Source organism: Falco punctatus (assembly GCF_963210335.1).
Source record: "Falco punctatus genome assembly, chromosome: 4".
In the NCBI taxonomy this organism is placed as follows: Eukaryota; Metazoa; Chordata; class Aves; order Falconiformes; family Falconidae; genus Falco; species Falco punctatus.
In genome coordinates this window covers 93,981,978-93,997,842 of record NC_137583.1, presented here as the reverse complement: position 1 = coordinate 93,997,842, position 15,865 = coordinate 93,981,978, and the positions used below count along the sequence as shown (strand labels likewise).

Sequence of the window (15,865 nt, the reverse complement as noted above, 5' to 3'; positions counted from 1 at the left end):
TCACTGCACACTGGTGTACGCACAACAGATGGAACTAGCAGTCAGGCTGCCCCTGTTTAATTTGCTACTTCCTCTGCTACAATGTCATGTGCAGCAGTACAGGAATAATACAAATTAATTGCACAAAATTATTTCATCTATAGTAGACAATACAAAAAAACTTTAAACACCCCAATGTGCTGAAATTTGGGAAGCATCCTTGTTTAGAAATTACTGTACTTATTTGGGATAATATAGGAGAGTTGTAACTAGTAGCTAAATATAATAACCCTTTAAAAAAAGAAAATGTATCTTGAGACATGTTTATTTCATTCTGAATTTTTTTTAAGGTCATTGAAGGATGTGCCTGGTTATTTGGGACAGTCACCTTGAAATATCTAACTTCTTTAGCGTTTGGAATAGCTGATGATGTAAGTTCTCTTACATGAGTATCTGGTTGGTGTCTTTCAAAAATTATTTAATTCTTAATATTTTGATTTTGGCATCTTACTGATACACTTTCTTGAAATTCCAAGATGTGTTTTGCAGAAATGGCAGAGGGATTGCATATTTGCTTTCTCATTCATTATGTAGTATCACTTTGAAGTGCTATTACTGAAGTTTGTGAAAAGACAAATTATTTACTATTGAGTTAGTAAATGCTCTGTGTTTGTTTTTAGATGTGGTTTTACAGAGCTTTGTTTATTTTGAGTATCTTCTACCTACATCTTTATTTACTCAATTTCTTAGTGCACTTTCCTCTGAAGCTAATTTTAAAGACATTTTTGAAACGATTGTTGTAACTAGGACTCCTTGCTTCACTTCAGCTCCTTTATTGTCAGATTCTGCTGTTAAAAACCTATCTACAGATGTGCATCAAGGGGCGAAAGATGGGAAGCTTCTATTTTAAAATATGGGTGTTCAAAACTCTACTCTTGTTGAACACAGTTGCAATGGTAACGCCTGTTTTCTGCTGCTTTCTGCTTTTTATTTAACACAGTCCAATCTGTGTTACACTCTGAAATGTCATATAATATAATGAAAAAAGATTTTTGGTACTCTTATAACAATATTGTAAATGGTATAAACTTCTGTTTTAGTTAAAAATTTTCCCCGTTTACATTTAAACAACTTTGTTGTGGAAGACAGGACAGTTTTTGCTTATGACAGATTTTTTTTCTCTGTGTATATCCTACCAGGCTCATATAGGAAACATATTAAAATCTAAATTTATTGGCTACAAGGATTTTGATACATTAATGTATACCTGTGCTGCAGAGTTTGACTTCATGGAAAAAGAGGTAATTTGATCAAAATAGATGACTATGGAAGAGGGAACTTCTTGTTTTATCTTATTTTTGTAACTTAAAACATCAGAGAGCCATAACCTCCTACGGCCATCATAAGTTCAAGTGCTTACTTGTGAATTTAGAGACATTAATGAACTTAAGCTAAATTTAACTGGTTTTAGTGCTTTTAAGTGAACTAGAAACAAAATAATGTTTTGATTTGGGATGTAGAAATGTGCTTGATTGAATGAAATAAGTGCTTGCTGAGGGATAAGTCAAAGGATACAGTTCTGCAAACCAAAGACTTCATGTCTGTCAGTAACTGATTTTGAGTACGTGGAAAAAGTACTGAGAGCTGCAAAAGTTTTGTGTGTTAGATTTAGACTACAGAAAAGTATCGAAGCTTCTTGATGTGGCATGAGTAGACTTTTTTTGGTTGATGAGTATCTCAATATGCATTTGGAATATTTATAGGTTACTCAACCAACAGTACTCAAATTGAGATACAGTCTGTTTTTAGTCTTTGGGTAGCTTGCCAAATAAATGGGAGTAATTTACTAATGACCCTCATATTACGACCTCTAGTGTGATTCTGGGTGGAGTTTAAATTTGAGTTTCTTTAAGCTTGCTTTGTTCTTGTTGAGTATTTAAATTTACATTTTACTTGAGGAGGAACTCTTTTATATTGTTTTTTTTTAAATGACCATTGAAGTAATTATAGGTGATTGGAAAGCAATTAATGCATTTTTTAATATATATGATTATATATATACACATTTTATATATATTGAATTATTTCTATTGTAGACTCCAGTAAGATACACAAAGACTCTGCTATTACCAGTCGTTCTGGTGGTTTTTGGGGTAATTATCAAAAGGGTAGGTGACTGATTTAGTGAATCACCCTTACCTTGAATTTACTTTTCAGGTTTTTGAAGGGGTCACTTTTTATTTTGAGATGGGAAGAAGTTAGTGTGGTGGGTCCCTCCCACAGGCTGCAGTTCTTTAAGAACAGCTCCAGCATGGGTCTTTTCCATGGGATACAGTCTGTCGGGAATGGACTGCTCCAGCACGGGTCCCCCACAGGTTGCACTGCTGCCAGAAAACCTGCTCCTGTGTGGACTCCTCTCCATGAGCTGCAGTTCCTGCCAGGAGCTTGCTCCTGTGTGGGCTCTCCAGGGGTTGCAGATTTCTTCAGGGCATCTCCACCTGCTGTGGCATGGGGTCCTCCACAAGCTGCAGGGTGGATATCTGCTCCACCATGATCTTCCATAGGCTGTAGGAGGAAAACCTACATCACCACGGCCTTCTCTGAAAGCTTCAGAGGAATCTCTGCTCCTGTGCCTGGAGCACCTCCTCCCACTCCTTCGCTGACCTTGGTTGTCTTCAGGGTTGTTTCCCCCATTTTTCTCACTGCTGGCTGTTAAAGCTGCTGCACAGTGTTTTTTACCTTTTCTTAAACACGTTATCAACAGAGGCCCCACCAGTGTCCCCGATGGGCTCAGCTTTGGCCAGCGGTGGATCTGTTTTGAAGCTGGCTGGAACCGTCTCTGTCTGACATTGAGGCAGCCCCTGGCCTCTTCTCACAGAAGCAGCCCCTGCAGCCCCCCTGCTACCAAAATCCTGCCATGTAAACCCAATACAGCTAGAAAAAATACAGGTTTTAAAAAATATTTACTTAAAATTCTGTGTTCTCTTTACATAGATTTTTGCAAAGGTCCATCCTGAGCCAATGGTAAAACTTGCTTTGATGTTAAGCACCAAAAAAGCTTCTGTCACTTAGCTGATGGGTACTATAGCTGAAGTTGATAACTGTTTTTGTAAATTTGGTTGTGTGTAATCTGTGTAAAAGCAACTTACAGTTTACACAGGAACAGATGGGATAACTGCTAACTGTCTGGCTTATTAAACATACTCAAAAAGAGTTTTTAGCTAAAACATTGCATGTCTTTTATTTTAGTATTATCTCAAATGATATAATATACCTAGGTGTAATTTAATTTAGCGAATGTTGAAAATGCTTTAGAATGCTTTTGAAAGTTTATCCATACTTTTTCTTGGCTCTTGTTTTCTTCAGGCAGTTAAATATCTTACGTGGGCCTTGTCTCAGGCAGGCCAATATGAAAGGTAAATGTTATTGTCTTTTTTTAATGTAATATGGAATTTTCTGCTGGAAGTTTATTTGATTTTCTAATCGCTAAATAATTCAGAATTCTACATTGTTGGTTGTTTTTGAAGGGCTTGGATGTACTATTTGTGGTATTTTTATAGGATGTTGAAAACTAAGTTTATCTGCTGAACTTAGTTTTAGACACCTTAACCCTTTTTACACCCACATTTTCTACTTAATCATTTATTTTTCTGCTCTGTTCCTAAACCAATATTTATGTGCCTATTTTCTTTTCTCCTATAAATAGTGAATGCAAATTATTTCCTCCCCGTTATTTTTTTTTTCTGGGTTACAAAGATACCAGAGTTTCATCTTTAGGAAGGGATCCCAACTGTATTAATTTCATTTTCTAATTATCTGTAGTACATGCTGTACCTGTCACTGCCATTTCCCATTACTAGTTAATGCTGTGCTCAAGAGCAGTCAAATTGCACAATTTGGCATATCTTTTGGCTTCCTGGGTTTTTTAGTTTTTTTGTTTTTAATTTTTCACTAATCATTTTGGTGATCTTTACTTTTCGTGGTCTGATGGCCATTATCAAAATTTCAACCAATGTGAACAGGATTCAGCATCCTGTCTTCACAGATGTTTTTTGAGAACATGAAGTATACATTATTTTGACTCTTCACACTTGTATTTCCTTCTGAGAATCCCAACCCAGCCCATGTAATACCCAAGTAAATGACCAACTCTTTGGTGCCAGTGCTTTGCCTCTTATATTACAGAAGTTTCATTTTCTAAATAAGCTGTTTTATTTATGAGTTAATTCATGGAAGTAATTAAAAAAAAACTGCTAAAATTTATTTTCACATTTCCAAATAGATATAGGGATTGAGGGAAGATAGTTACTGATTTGCAATATATTTCAAAGCTTGTTATGGAGGGGGGAAAAAAATCTGTACAGGCACTGACTCATGCTTACTGAATTAGCTCAGTTGTCTAGAGCCAATATAGATGACTTTAAAGTAAAACTAGTGCTTCTGTAGTACGTAAACAAATAATGTGATTTTCTGTTTCTTATTCAGAGAGGAGCGTTTTAATCACGGTGAGGTAAGATTCTTTTTCTGCACAAGTTTATTCTTACATTAAGCCAATACTCAATATTGAAATACAGGTTGCAATGGTCTGATGCTGGTATGTGGCTTATTTGAAGCTAAACATTTGCATCTTTTATTCCCTCATCTTAAATTGGGTCTGGTATGTCACCAGAATAACTCTGGAATGTTGAACAAAAAAATATACTAGCTAATGGTGGGGTGGCAGTGTGAGATGAGTCTTGGGCTTTTGCTGTAGCAGTACAGAAAGACACTGAAATTAGGCTGGGACCTTCCATTTTCTCTGTATAGGCTGAGAAAGAGATTGGGGTCTTTACTGGGATTTCACGTGACAGATAATGTTAAAAATTCTGTTTTGAAATAGGCCATAATGAAAATAATTCTACATGGGGTTCTCCTGATAAAATTAGGCAAAAAAAATGTCCTCTGTCCCACTCCGGTGTCCTAAGCGAAGGAAAGATGTGGACCTGTTGGAGCAGGTCCAGAGAGGGGCCACATGATCAGAGGGCTGGAGCACCTCTCCTGTGCGGAAAGGCTGAGAGAGTTGGGGTTGTTCAGCCCGGAGGAGGCTCTGGGAAGACCTTATAGCAGCCTTTCTGTGCTTAAAGGGCACATATAGGAAAGATGGGGACAAACTCTTTGGCAGCACCTGTTGTGACAGGACAAGAGGAAATGGTTTTAAACTAAAAGAGGGTAGATTTAGGCCAGATATAAGCAACAAATTTTTTATAATGAGGGTGGTGAAACACTGGCTCAGGTTGCCCAGAGAGGTGGTAGGTTGCCCCATCCCTGGAAACATTCAGGGCCAGGTTGGACGGGGCTCTGAGCAGCCTGATCTAGTTGAAGATGTCCCTGCTTACTGCAGGGGAGGGACCTTTCTAAGGTCCTTTCCAACCCATTTCTATGATTCTGTCATTCTGTGACATACAATTGAATGGCAGATTTCTTGCATGGTTTCTTTATTTGAACTTAAGCCAGCAAGGACAGTGAAAAACTTTCTTAACAGCAGTTTATTTGTGGTTTGTGCTATAAGGAATATCATACCATTCAAAATACAATAATCAGTTGAATAAAAGCACTGATTGCAGCAGTGCTTTTATGATTTACCACAGTACTTCCACAAGAAATCTAGATTCAGTGAGGAACGGTGAATGACATCTCTGATGCTTTTTAACCTTTTTTGAGAATACGAAAGCAAGATGCCTGTGATTCTATGAATACCAAGGATGATTTTATTTGCTTCTTTCATTCCGTACTTGGGGATTTTAGGTATTAAATAGCAAGGTCTCTTCACTCCTGTAAAGAGGTTATACAAGAAATTTTACATATATCATGGCTTGTTTATGTTTCAGGATCTTTTGCATAGCCAGCCATTTCTTCAGCTCCTTTTGGTTTTATTGTTAATGTTTATCCTTCCTGTTAGTCCATGCCTTGGCGTACCACATACGCTTTAGAAAAAAAGGTAACAGAAAGTCCTTATCGTTATCTGAAATGTGAAGATCTTTACTTTGACTTGGACTCTTTCAGACAAGCTCAAAGTGAAAATGAAGCTGTATGTTTAAGACACAAATTAAAAAAAGTATGCAAATAATATGCTTCTGTGTGTTTGTTTTGGGTTTTTTTGCAGCTGGTATACCATGCATTGCAGCTGTTGGCGTACAGTGTCCTAGCAATTTTAATCATGAGACTAAAACTGTTTCTGACACCACATCTATGTGTTATGGCTTCCTTGGTGTGTTCAAAACAGGTAAGGTCTTTTTTTTGTTGTTGTTTGTTATCCTGTGCTTACATCAGTACTTACAGAATTATCCAGATATTTGTCCTAAAGCAAATTTCTGTGTGTGTAGTTGCTTAACTGGTACACTCAGATTCAAAATAAACCAGATTATATTGCCTGCGAAAAATATGGTTACACAAGTCCCATTCTCCCCTCTCCCCAAGTAAAGCAAATGTCTTGTTTTATGCAACTTGTCCAAATTCATTATTATATGAGCTAATATGCTGTGTGTTGAGCTTGAACATAGGGAGACATACACTGGATTTTATTATATTTACACATTTCTATGCCACTGCAAGTTTTTTATTGATTTGTAATAATTTTATCCAGTAGTTGACTTTGTTTCCACTGTGTTTTCACAGCTTTTCAGAACTTACTGCCTTGCATATTTTTTGCGTATTATTTCCAGAAGTATAGTTTTGAAGGTTTGCATGTTTAAAACATTTCAACCTTTTAAGTCTTATGCCTAACTCAGATTTAATTTTCCTAGCTTGAAATAACATATTACCAGATGTAAAAGATCTTAGAATTGGCTTTGCATCTTTCAATATCTGTGTTTTTGAGAAGTGAACTTGTTGAATCTGTATCTAAATAGCTGTTTTAGAAGCTTTGCAGCAAAAGTAGGGTAAACAGTCCTTTGTCTGGGAAGCGGACAGGGAGGTATATTGAAAACTGGTGGAATGGCTGGGCCCAGAGGGGGGTGATCAGTGGTACAAAGTCTGGTTGAAGGCCAGTAACGAGCAGTGTGCCTCGGGTCAGTACTGGGTCCAGTCCTGTTCAACGTCCATATTAATGGTTTGGATGGTGAGGCAGAGTGCGCCCTCAGCCGGTTTGCTGATGGTGTAAAACTGGAGGAGTGGCTGGTACACCAGGTGGGCATGCTGCCATCCAGAGGGACCTCAGCAGGCTGGAGAAATGCGCTGATGGGATCCTCCTGCAGTTTAAGAAACAGGAGCACCAAAGTCCTTCACCTGGGGGCATCACAACTGCAGGCATCAGTAGATGCTGGGGGCTGACCAGAGGACAAGTCAGACTCTTTTCAGTGGTGCCCAGTGACTGGATGCCGTGAAAGGAATGGTTAGGTCAGGTCGCTTAAAGAATGACCACCAAGAAGTTTAGGTGAAATAAGTTTATTATGAATATGTGGAAATGTAACTGCACAAGGTTTGATGGCAGTGTTCACTCTATTACTTAATACACGGAGTAAATGCACAGACTTAAATCAAGTTGAAATCAAATAGAATAGAGGTATAAACAGTTTATAAAGATCAAAGGTGTAAAAGGGTAAAGGAGATCCTCCCACTGAGTCACGAGGTCTAGAGTAGGCCCCCTTGCTTTCCTAACTCTTGCAGAGTTTAGGTGCGGCCGGATCCATTATTAGTCTCAGACTTGGTCAATGGTTTATGTCTAAAAGGGAAAGATAAAGAAAGTGGGGTAAAGAATAAGGGAGACCCTTCTGCTGGGTTGTGAGGTTCAGAATAGACCCCCTTGTTTGCGAAACTCTCACAGAGTTTAGGTGTGGCCAGATCTATTCCTAGTCTCAGACTTGGACAATGGATTAGATTTGAAGGGGGTTGGGGGGTTGAGAGAGAGAGCAAGTAGGTTTATTCACATTTCACAAGACTTTAGCAGCAAATCAATTTGGATTAAATCACAGAATTACATAATTAACCTGACTACTTCAAGCTTGCAATATATATTACAGCAAAGGTGTACCTGTTAAAAGTTTGCCCTTGAGCTCAGTGAAATACTCATGTCTTTTGCCTTTGCATTCCTCAATGGGCAAAGGGTTGAGCCTCGAGCAGCTGGGGCACGAGTCCAGGCCCTGCCACTGACTTGCCGTGACAGTCCCCCTCGTATCATAAACTTGGTGGTTTGCGAGCTCTGAGACGTGTCCTGCTCAGAGGGAGATGCTGGTCACAGCCACTGTGGTGCAGGAGAGCTCAGAAGGGTCTCATGAGATGGCTGACTTCAGTCATCAGCAAAGTTCCATCCCAACTGCAGCCTGAGCTTGTCATTTTCTCAAAACCTCCAGGAACAGTATATTGTTCTACTCTGTTGCCACTCGGGCTATGATGTGGTGAGAACATTCCAGGATTGTCAGGGAATAACTGATTATTTCCATTCTTCTTCCCTGCTTTGACCAGCCAGCAGGAGTTCTGGTTGGAACTACGGCAGTGCCATCCTCTGCCTCGGTCAAGTAGGAGTTACCAGTATGGTCAAGGGGCACTTAATGCCCCACTCGTCACCCAAAGCGTTGAGGCTTAGCTTATGGTTACTGGTACGGACAGTGCTGTTCTCTGCCGAGCAAGAGTTGTTGATGGTCAAGGGGTACTTAACTGCCCGACTCATTACTCAGGGCACTGAGGGCTATAGCCAGCAGCTCCCGAGGTCATACGGCGGCCCAGAGAAGGGGGTGGAGTGCACCCCTACACAGGACCAGAGGCTGTGAGCACACACTGTAACACAGGAGGCTCCCTCTGAACATCAGGAAACACTCTCACTGTGAGGTGACCAAGCACTGGCACAGGTTGCCCAGGGAGGTTGTGGAGTCTCCATCCTTGGAGATACTCAAAAGCCATCTGAGCACGGTCCTAGGTAGCTGGCTCTCAGTGGCCCTGCTTGTGCGGGGGGGCTGGACCAGATGACCTTCAGAGGTCCTTTCTGACCTCAACCATGCCCTGATTTTGTAGAAAGTGTCCTAAAGGTGAATTAGGGTTGTGTGGTGAAGGCAGTTACTGCCTGTGGAACATCTAATGGCTGCGTCAAACTGGAAGATGCATGAATGAGAGAATTATGCAAAGAGGAGAAAGCTTTCCCATGTTAAGGCAGCTGAACAAATTGTTTCCCAGCAAACTGAATTGCTTCCCTGGATGTTCTTTCAGGGAAGGACAGTTTTTTGATAACTGGACAGACTACACAGTATCAGTCTGCTTAAATGTTGTGCTCATCACTTTCTTGATGCCTGTTTTGTTACTTGGCATAGGTAGAAGTGCTGAGTGTTTGCCAACATCAAATGAATCTGTACAGTGAACATAAAAATGCTAAAAACATGTCAAAACCTCATTAAAATTATCTTTATTTTAGCCGCTTTGTAAATTAGTATTGAGACACAAGAGAAATTTACTTTATGCTTTTGTTACTCTGTAAGGTTCGTGGGTGTTGTTTCCCAGCTCTTAGTCAGCTGTTCTTGAAGTAGTGGTGTCCTCTTAAGTGGTCTGGTTGTTTAAGTAATAGCAGTTCCACTGTGGTTAAATTTTTCTAAATGAAATTCCATGAGGTGTGAAGTTGCTTTTCAAAAGTCAGAAAAGCAAAAAGAAGCCTATTTTCTTTTGACGTGCAATTTCTAGATAACAATTCCCATGTAGATTAATTCTGTCCAAAGTAAATATCTTTGTTCTTAATTCTTCTTGTTTTAACTGCGTGTTCTGAAATAAAATTGATCACCTTTTCTGCCCTGTTGTAACTGAAAATTTTTTGTAGAATTTTCTAGTGAAGTTTAGAGCTAGAAGTATTTCTGTGTTTTATGCCAAAGGAAGAGGCCTCTTGGCCTTCTGCGAATTGAAAAACAATACAATCTGAACTGCTTTTTTTTGCTATATGGAGAGAAATGGTCTCTGAAAGATAGGAAAAAGTATCTTGCAATTGGTAATGACTGAAAGATGAGCTGCTAGGACTGGTTTCTATTAATTTGTAGCCTTGTTTGCTTTTTTCTATATAGTAAGCTAGCTGCTACATGGCGAATTAGTAAAAGTTTTCAGCTGGTGATCATTTTATTTATTTTTCTTTTTTTAAAGCACCTGAGTAATGGCACTATAGTAATTTATCCTGGATTGTTGTTTTTTATTTTAGTGCTGCAGCTAAGGCCATCGGGCGAGTTAATGAAAACTGGTGCTTTTGGAAATCATTGTGTATTGGATGTTAGAGGATGCCACACGTTATCACTGTGTAAATATTGGAAGAAGGACAGGTTCAAAGTACTCTGTCAACATTTTCTTCTGCTTCTAATTGCATTTTGGTCCTTTGGTTGTTCTGCTGTTTTCTGTGGTTGTAGAGTGAGAGTAAGCTTCTCGGGAAGCTACAGTTGCAGGTGATAACCTGTTCTGGGAGCTGCTGCTGTAGAACCAGATGCTGGGGTCCAGGGACTTTCTTCCTCCTTTGCAGCATCATGGTGCCATAGCTGGCTTGAAACAAATAGGTTCTGAATGCTAGGGAAGGTAAAGCTTTAGATTACTCCAGTTTGGACAGATGTTCTGTGCCGCAGATGATAAATGACCAGCTGCCCCATATAGTAAGGCTGTTTAATTACATGAACAATGTAAGTAAAAATAAAATTAATTCCCTTGTCTTGTTTATCAGTGAAGGTTCTTTTGCTTGTTCAGTGTGTTCCCTAGATTGGTGCTGACTTCCACCTGTGAAAAACAAGCCAGACTTTTTTTCTGGTCTGGCTGACGTTCGCTTTCTTTAGTAGAGAGCGGCTGGTATCTTCCAAGTAACACATGGCTGGCTTCAACATGTGAGAGAAACGCCGGCCCGTGAGGCTGTTGGGCTGCTCTCAATCAGACCACTTCTAGGACTGCTCTGACTTAAGCAAGCAAAGGGATAAGAAAACTTTTCTTTTTGAGAGTCAGAAAAATACCAAGTGACCTTTTTAGTGACTTTTTTTTCTGTCCTGCTGGCTGCTGAGCAGAAATAGCATTTTGAGGTTGAAAAAAACTTGACCATATGTGCAATACTGATTCAGAAGAATTGCTGTGATGGAGGGAGATGAGAAGGGGAGGATGGGGCTTGTGACCAAACAATTGATTAACACTCAGTACTTTTACTGTGATGTAAAGTTTTAGATGTTTGCATAAAGAGTAAGTTAATAAGCAACATTTTGTTTTTTACAGATGCAATAAAAATTTAAGCAAATTTAACATATGCAATTATGTCATTGTAACTGAAGTAAACACTATCCTTTCCTCTAGCAGACCATGAAAGTTTACCTGCAGTGATATGCTAGTACAACTAATTTACTTTGAGGCTATAGATAGATAATGTGTTAATTTCAAAATATATCCTTTTATTAGTGAACAGTCAGCCCAAGGTGGACATTTGTAGCACAACCCAAAACCAAATAAAGAGGCAGAAGGCATACTAGAATTATTCTGCACATGGGAAAGAAATTTTATATGTTGTGTTCTTTCAGCCCATTGCAGGAATCTCTGTGCTTTCCATTCCCTCAGTGTTGCGGCTTGTGGCACCTGGTAGACAATACAAATGATAGCTGTTTACATCCACACATTTCCTCTTCCTGTGAGGAGGAATTATACTACCTTGAGTGGAAATTTTGAAAGCAAAGAAAAATAGCTGGAGAAAGACTTAACATATTCAGCTGACAAAAACAAGTGAAAAACCTTGAATCAATATAACGACGACATTACAAACAGCATCGTGTAGAAGAAGTGCTTCTTTTGCCTTGTCTGTATGCTCAACCATTCTAGGCTCTTCATGTAAACAAAATAATGGTAAATTTAGATATTTTAAACTTTAATGAGGTTTTATAAAAGCATGATAGGAATGTGATTTTTCTTTGACTTGAAAAGCCATGGAACTCAATAAAGTATTCCAAAGTTCTAAGATGTTCTTGAATTGAGATTTTTGCGACTGTTGGTAAAAAGGAGGTTTGCTCATGTAGAACAGTGTATAAATGAATTAATTTCCCTTCATCCTTCCAGACCGACACTGTGATGAGGCATATTTGGTATATTAAGTTTCCCTGGATAGTATTGCTGTACTTGCTAGATTTAGTAAGTCTTTGAGGATGAAAGTGGAGTACACTGTATTTTTGGGGAGATGACTTGAGAGATTTTTAATAATCTAAAGTAGTTTACAATTATAACAACGATAACATACACTACCTAATTGGTGTAGTCAGCTTAGTGGGAGATTTTATTGTGAAACTTTATTTTATCATTTCATGCTTTAATTAAAAAATGGATAAAGGTACTCTGAATGAAATGTATTTATTTAGTGCAGGTTTGATATTTTTTTAAATGTGAAGCCTTACTCCTAATTAACAATAGCTTGAAAAAAAATAAATTCACACTTTGCCTTATTTAAGGTTTAGGTCACATATGGATGAGATGAAGTGTTCTTGCTCAAACTAAACTTCAACATAGCAAATTTGGTACTTCTTTCTTCTGAATTACACATTTCACGTATTTATGAGTGTTTGCTTAGAGCCTCCAGCAAACTCTCTTTAGGAAAAAATGCAAGGGCCATGTTTCCAGTTTAAGAAAGGGAAGAGTAGGATATAAAGCAGCATTAACGTTACATCCCCAAAGTCTGCTTTTCTGACATGAATTTGGAAGTTTGTAGTACAATCTCTAATCCATATATTACAGCTAGAAATTCTTGATTTAAATAGGAGATAAAATGCTGTCAAAGTGCAGTTAGCGTTACTGAATCATCTTTTCTTGCAGAGTTTGACATTTGAACTACAACTCTGAAAGCTGCATTAATGTAATTTTTTTTTTGTAGAATTACAAATATGCCCTACATTTGGTAAACATGAATACCTCGTATGAGGTCTCATAGAAGTTCAGTGGAGAAGCGATGGCAGAGATGTTTCATATTGTTATATGTGTTTGGTTCCTTGTAGAGAAATAAAAATGAATTGCACTGCATACGTTAAAGAATTGTCTAGAAATTAATTGATTCTTGCATTTCAGTTGTTTGGATGGCTCTTCTGTAAAATCCAGCCCAAAACGTTGGTCTTTGCTATTTTAGCATTGATGGCAATAGAGGGATCAGCAAACCTTCAAACTCAGTGGAACATCATGGGGGAATTCAGCAATTTGCCACAGGAGGAACTGTTAGAGTGGATAAAAGTCAATACCAGACAAGGTAAAGTATTTAATAATGTATGATTTTCCCCATTTACTGTGAGATGTAACTGTAAAACTTGGTATGAATGACTGCAGAGGTATTGCTGCTATCTCTGGCTTTGCCTTGGGACTATCCTAAAGCCATGGTTTAGTCACATATACTTGTCCATATAGAAGCTATCTCAAATGAAAGGGACACCAAAATCTTGCTTTATTAGACTCCAGGCTACCACTCTGGAGGTTCTAGCCACTGGTGCATTATTTCAACAAAGGTATTTTTGCGAAGTCCAACTAAATTTTTACTGAAGTGACGCTGGTCCTATACATGTGGGTCCATGATCGTAAATTTGCTAGAAAAGAGTTCAGAGTGTGTGTTTTGTGGTTGTACCCATCCTTTTTCTAAAATGAGTAAAAGTATCAGAAAACTATCTGGAAACAAAGCAGTTACCTTCTTAGCAGGGAAATGATTTCAAGCTGAGGTGGACTGAGGTTTTGTTGCTCTTTTTACTCTAGTGTAAGAAGTAAAAAATAAAAACAGGTTGTCATAATGAATATGTTATTCTGCCCATTCAAGAAATATAAGATTTATTAAATCTCCATTCTCAGATGTTTAGTTATCTAATTAAGTATATTAAAAACTGTTTGTTTGTTTTAAAGTGGTTTTGTGCATTTCTGCTGGTACCATGTAAGGCTTTTTCCAGAAGACTACCCTACCCTCTGTATGTTTTTCTATAGGATTACTCTTAAGATATTTGAAGATTGTTTTTCTGCTTTTACTGCTTGATTCTTTATTTCAAACATGCCTTTCATTCTGTATTTCAGATGCAGTTTTTGCAGGAGCAATGCCTACGATGGCAAGTGTTAAATTGTCTACACTTCGTCCTATTGTAAATCATCCTCACTATGAAGATGCAGGATTAAGGTAAATTTTGAACTTGGGAGTTGATTTTTATTTGCTATTCTCTCAGTGTTGGTAATATACAGCAGGAATGGCATCATGTTATATTGTAAAATTTGTTCAAACCCTACAGAGCTTGATTTGTTATTTCAGTCAGGTTGAAAACACATGCAGTATTTCTTCAGGATTTGTGGTCATCAGAAAAAAGATGTACTGTAAGATCGATATGGCTTCAAACATACACAAAAAAAATCAGCCTAATTGTGGAATTGGAATTGTGTATAATTATATCCTTTCTTCATTCTAGTTACTCCTGACATTGTAAACAGCCTTGATTTTTTTTTTTCTCAAGATAGTCAATCTAGTTATTCCTATTAGCTTTCTGTGATTGGTTGTAATTTTTTTCATTATAACAGATCTAATTACTGAAATATTAAGACTCATTGAAACTGAAGTTTTGTAATGAAATTACTGAGTTTTGTACTTTATTTTCAAAATCCGGATATTTTTCTAAATTGAAATTTATTCATCTGAAAAATGTCATGAATGTCTGTTTTTGACTGTAGTATCGTAGCATCATTTTTTTTGTAATTTGGTAAAACTGGTTAAAACCCCCCAACATAACAAGAAAACAAGAAGATAGAGATGAAGCAGAAAAGGAGCGGATTTATTTTACATGCCTTATGTCCTTAGTTCTGTCTGGCATTAACTAGCTTTAACTTTTGGTCAGCCCTGAGCTCGTCAGGCAGTTGGACTAGGTGATCACTGTAGGTCCCTTCCAGCTGAAATATTCTGTTCTGTTCTAACTACAAAAATACAGGATGGGGCATTTTTTGGGAAATAAGCTGGAGATGATATAGTGTCAGAAAATGAACAGGAATTAACAACCTCATGCTTTGCACAATCAAAGGAGGATATTACTGGGTGATATAAACAGGATTGTGGTTTACAAGTGATGATTTTGCTTGAGTCAGCGTAGCCAGACATCAGGTCTTGCACTCTGCATTTTAAAAAGTCTGAACAAGGGGAATGAGTATGACCTTTTGCAGAGAGGCTGAGCAGATGATTTCTTCTGATCACCTCCAGTCCAAGCAAGGTCATTTCTACCCTTGAATATCATATGGTGAATGCATTGCTTTGCCATCTTTACATTTTCTGTTCACAGTAACCAAGGATCTTGTTATAAAGTTGTCTCTGCTACAGAAAAATCAAAGGGCTGTATACATTGTTCTTGGATTCATTGTATTTGTGAAGAAATAATCACATTAAAGCAAATGGCACGATTAATTTAGACTTTGTTTTAGCTGAATTGTCTAGTGAAAGAAGCAGCCTTCCTGTCTAGTATAAAGTTAAAGCTTACGTTCGCATGCTATGTTGCTAAATAATTTTTATATTTCTTTTTTTTAAGGGCCAGAACAAAAGTAGTGTATTCCATGTACAGTCGAAAACCTGCAAAAGACGTAAAAAGAGAATTGATAAAACTAGGAGTAAATTACTACATTCTGGAAGAGTCATTGTGTGTAAGCAGAAAAAAGTGAGTAATCTCACAAGAATAATATGCCGCTCAAACATGTGGTCTAAGATTCATGTCAAGTACTAGCTTTCAAACATTGACCTGTGCTTTATTAAAAGTGTCCAAAATACATTTTTATCCATGTATTAGTAAGTATAATTAACTTTACCCGCATTAGCAACCTTCTGGTCTTTATGTGCACAAAGGATTCACAAAGGAAACAAGTCATTATTCTGTGATGCTAAGAACAGACGTGTGTATAATGAAAGCTTAGTATGAATAAAAGGTGCAGAGTAAAATATAGTTTGAGC

General features: G+C 37.9%; 1 protein-coding gene across 2 annotated transcripts in view; it reads left to right on the top strand.

The window, feature by feature from the left end:
- Window positions 1–15,865, top strand: part of DPY19L1 (dpy-19 like C-mannosyltransferase 1) — a 73,246-nt gene that overhangs the window by 32,618 nt on the left and 24,763 nt on the right. For both annotated transcript variants that reach the window (XM_080383277.1, XM_080383276.1), the window contains 9 exons: window positions 330–410; window positions 1,179–1,280; window positions 2,076–2,147; window positions 3,346–3,395; window positions 4,465–4,489; window positions 6,122–6,241; window positions 12,988–13,162; window positions 13,966–14,065; window positions 15,450–15,575. In XM_080383277.1, the coding sequence (XP_080239403.1) occupies window positions 330–410; window positions 1,179–1,280; window positions 2,076–2,147; window positions 3,346–3,395; window positions 4,465–4,489; window positions 6,122–6,241; window positions 12,988–13,162; window positions 13,966–14,065; window positions 15,450–15,575 (851 nt within the window). The remainder of the gene's footprint in view (window positions 1–329; window positions 411–1,178; window positions 1,281–2,075; window positions 2,148–3,345; window positions 3,396–4,464; window positions 4,490–6,121; window positions 6,242–12,987; window positions 13,163–13,965; window positions 14,066–15,449; window positions 15,576–15,865) is intronic.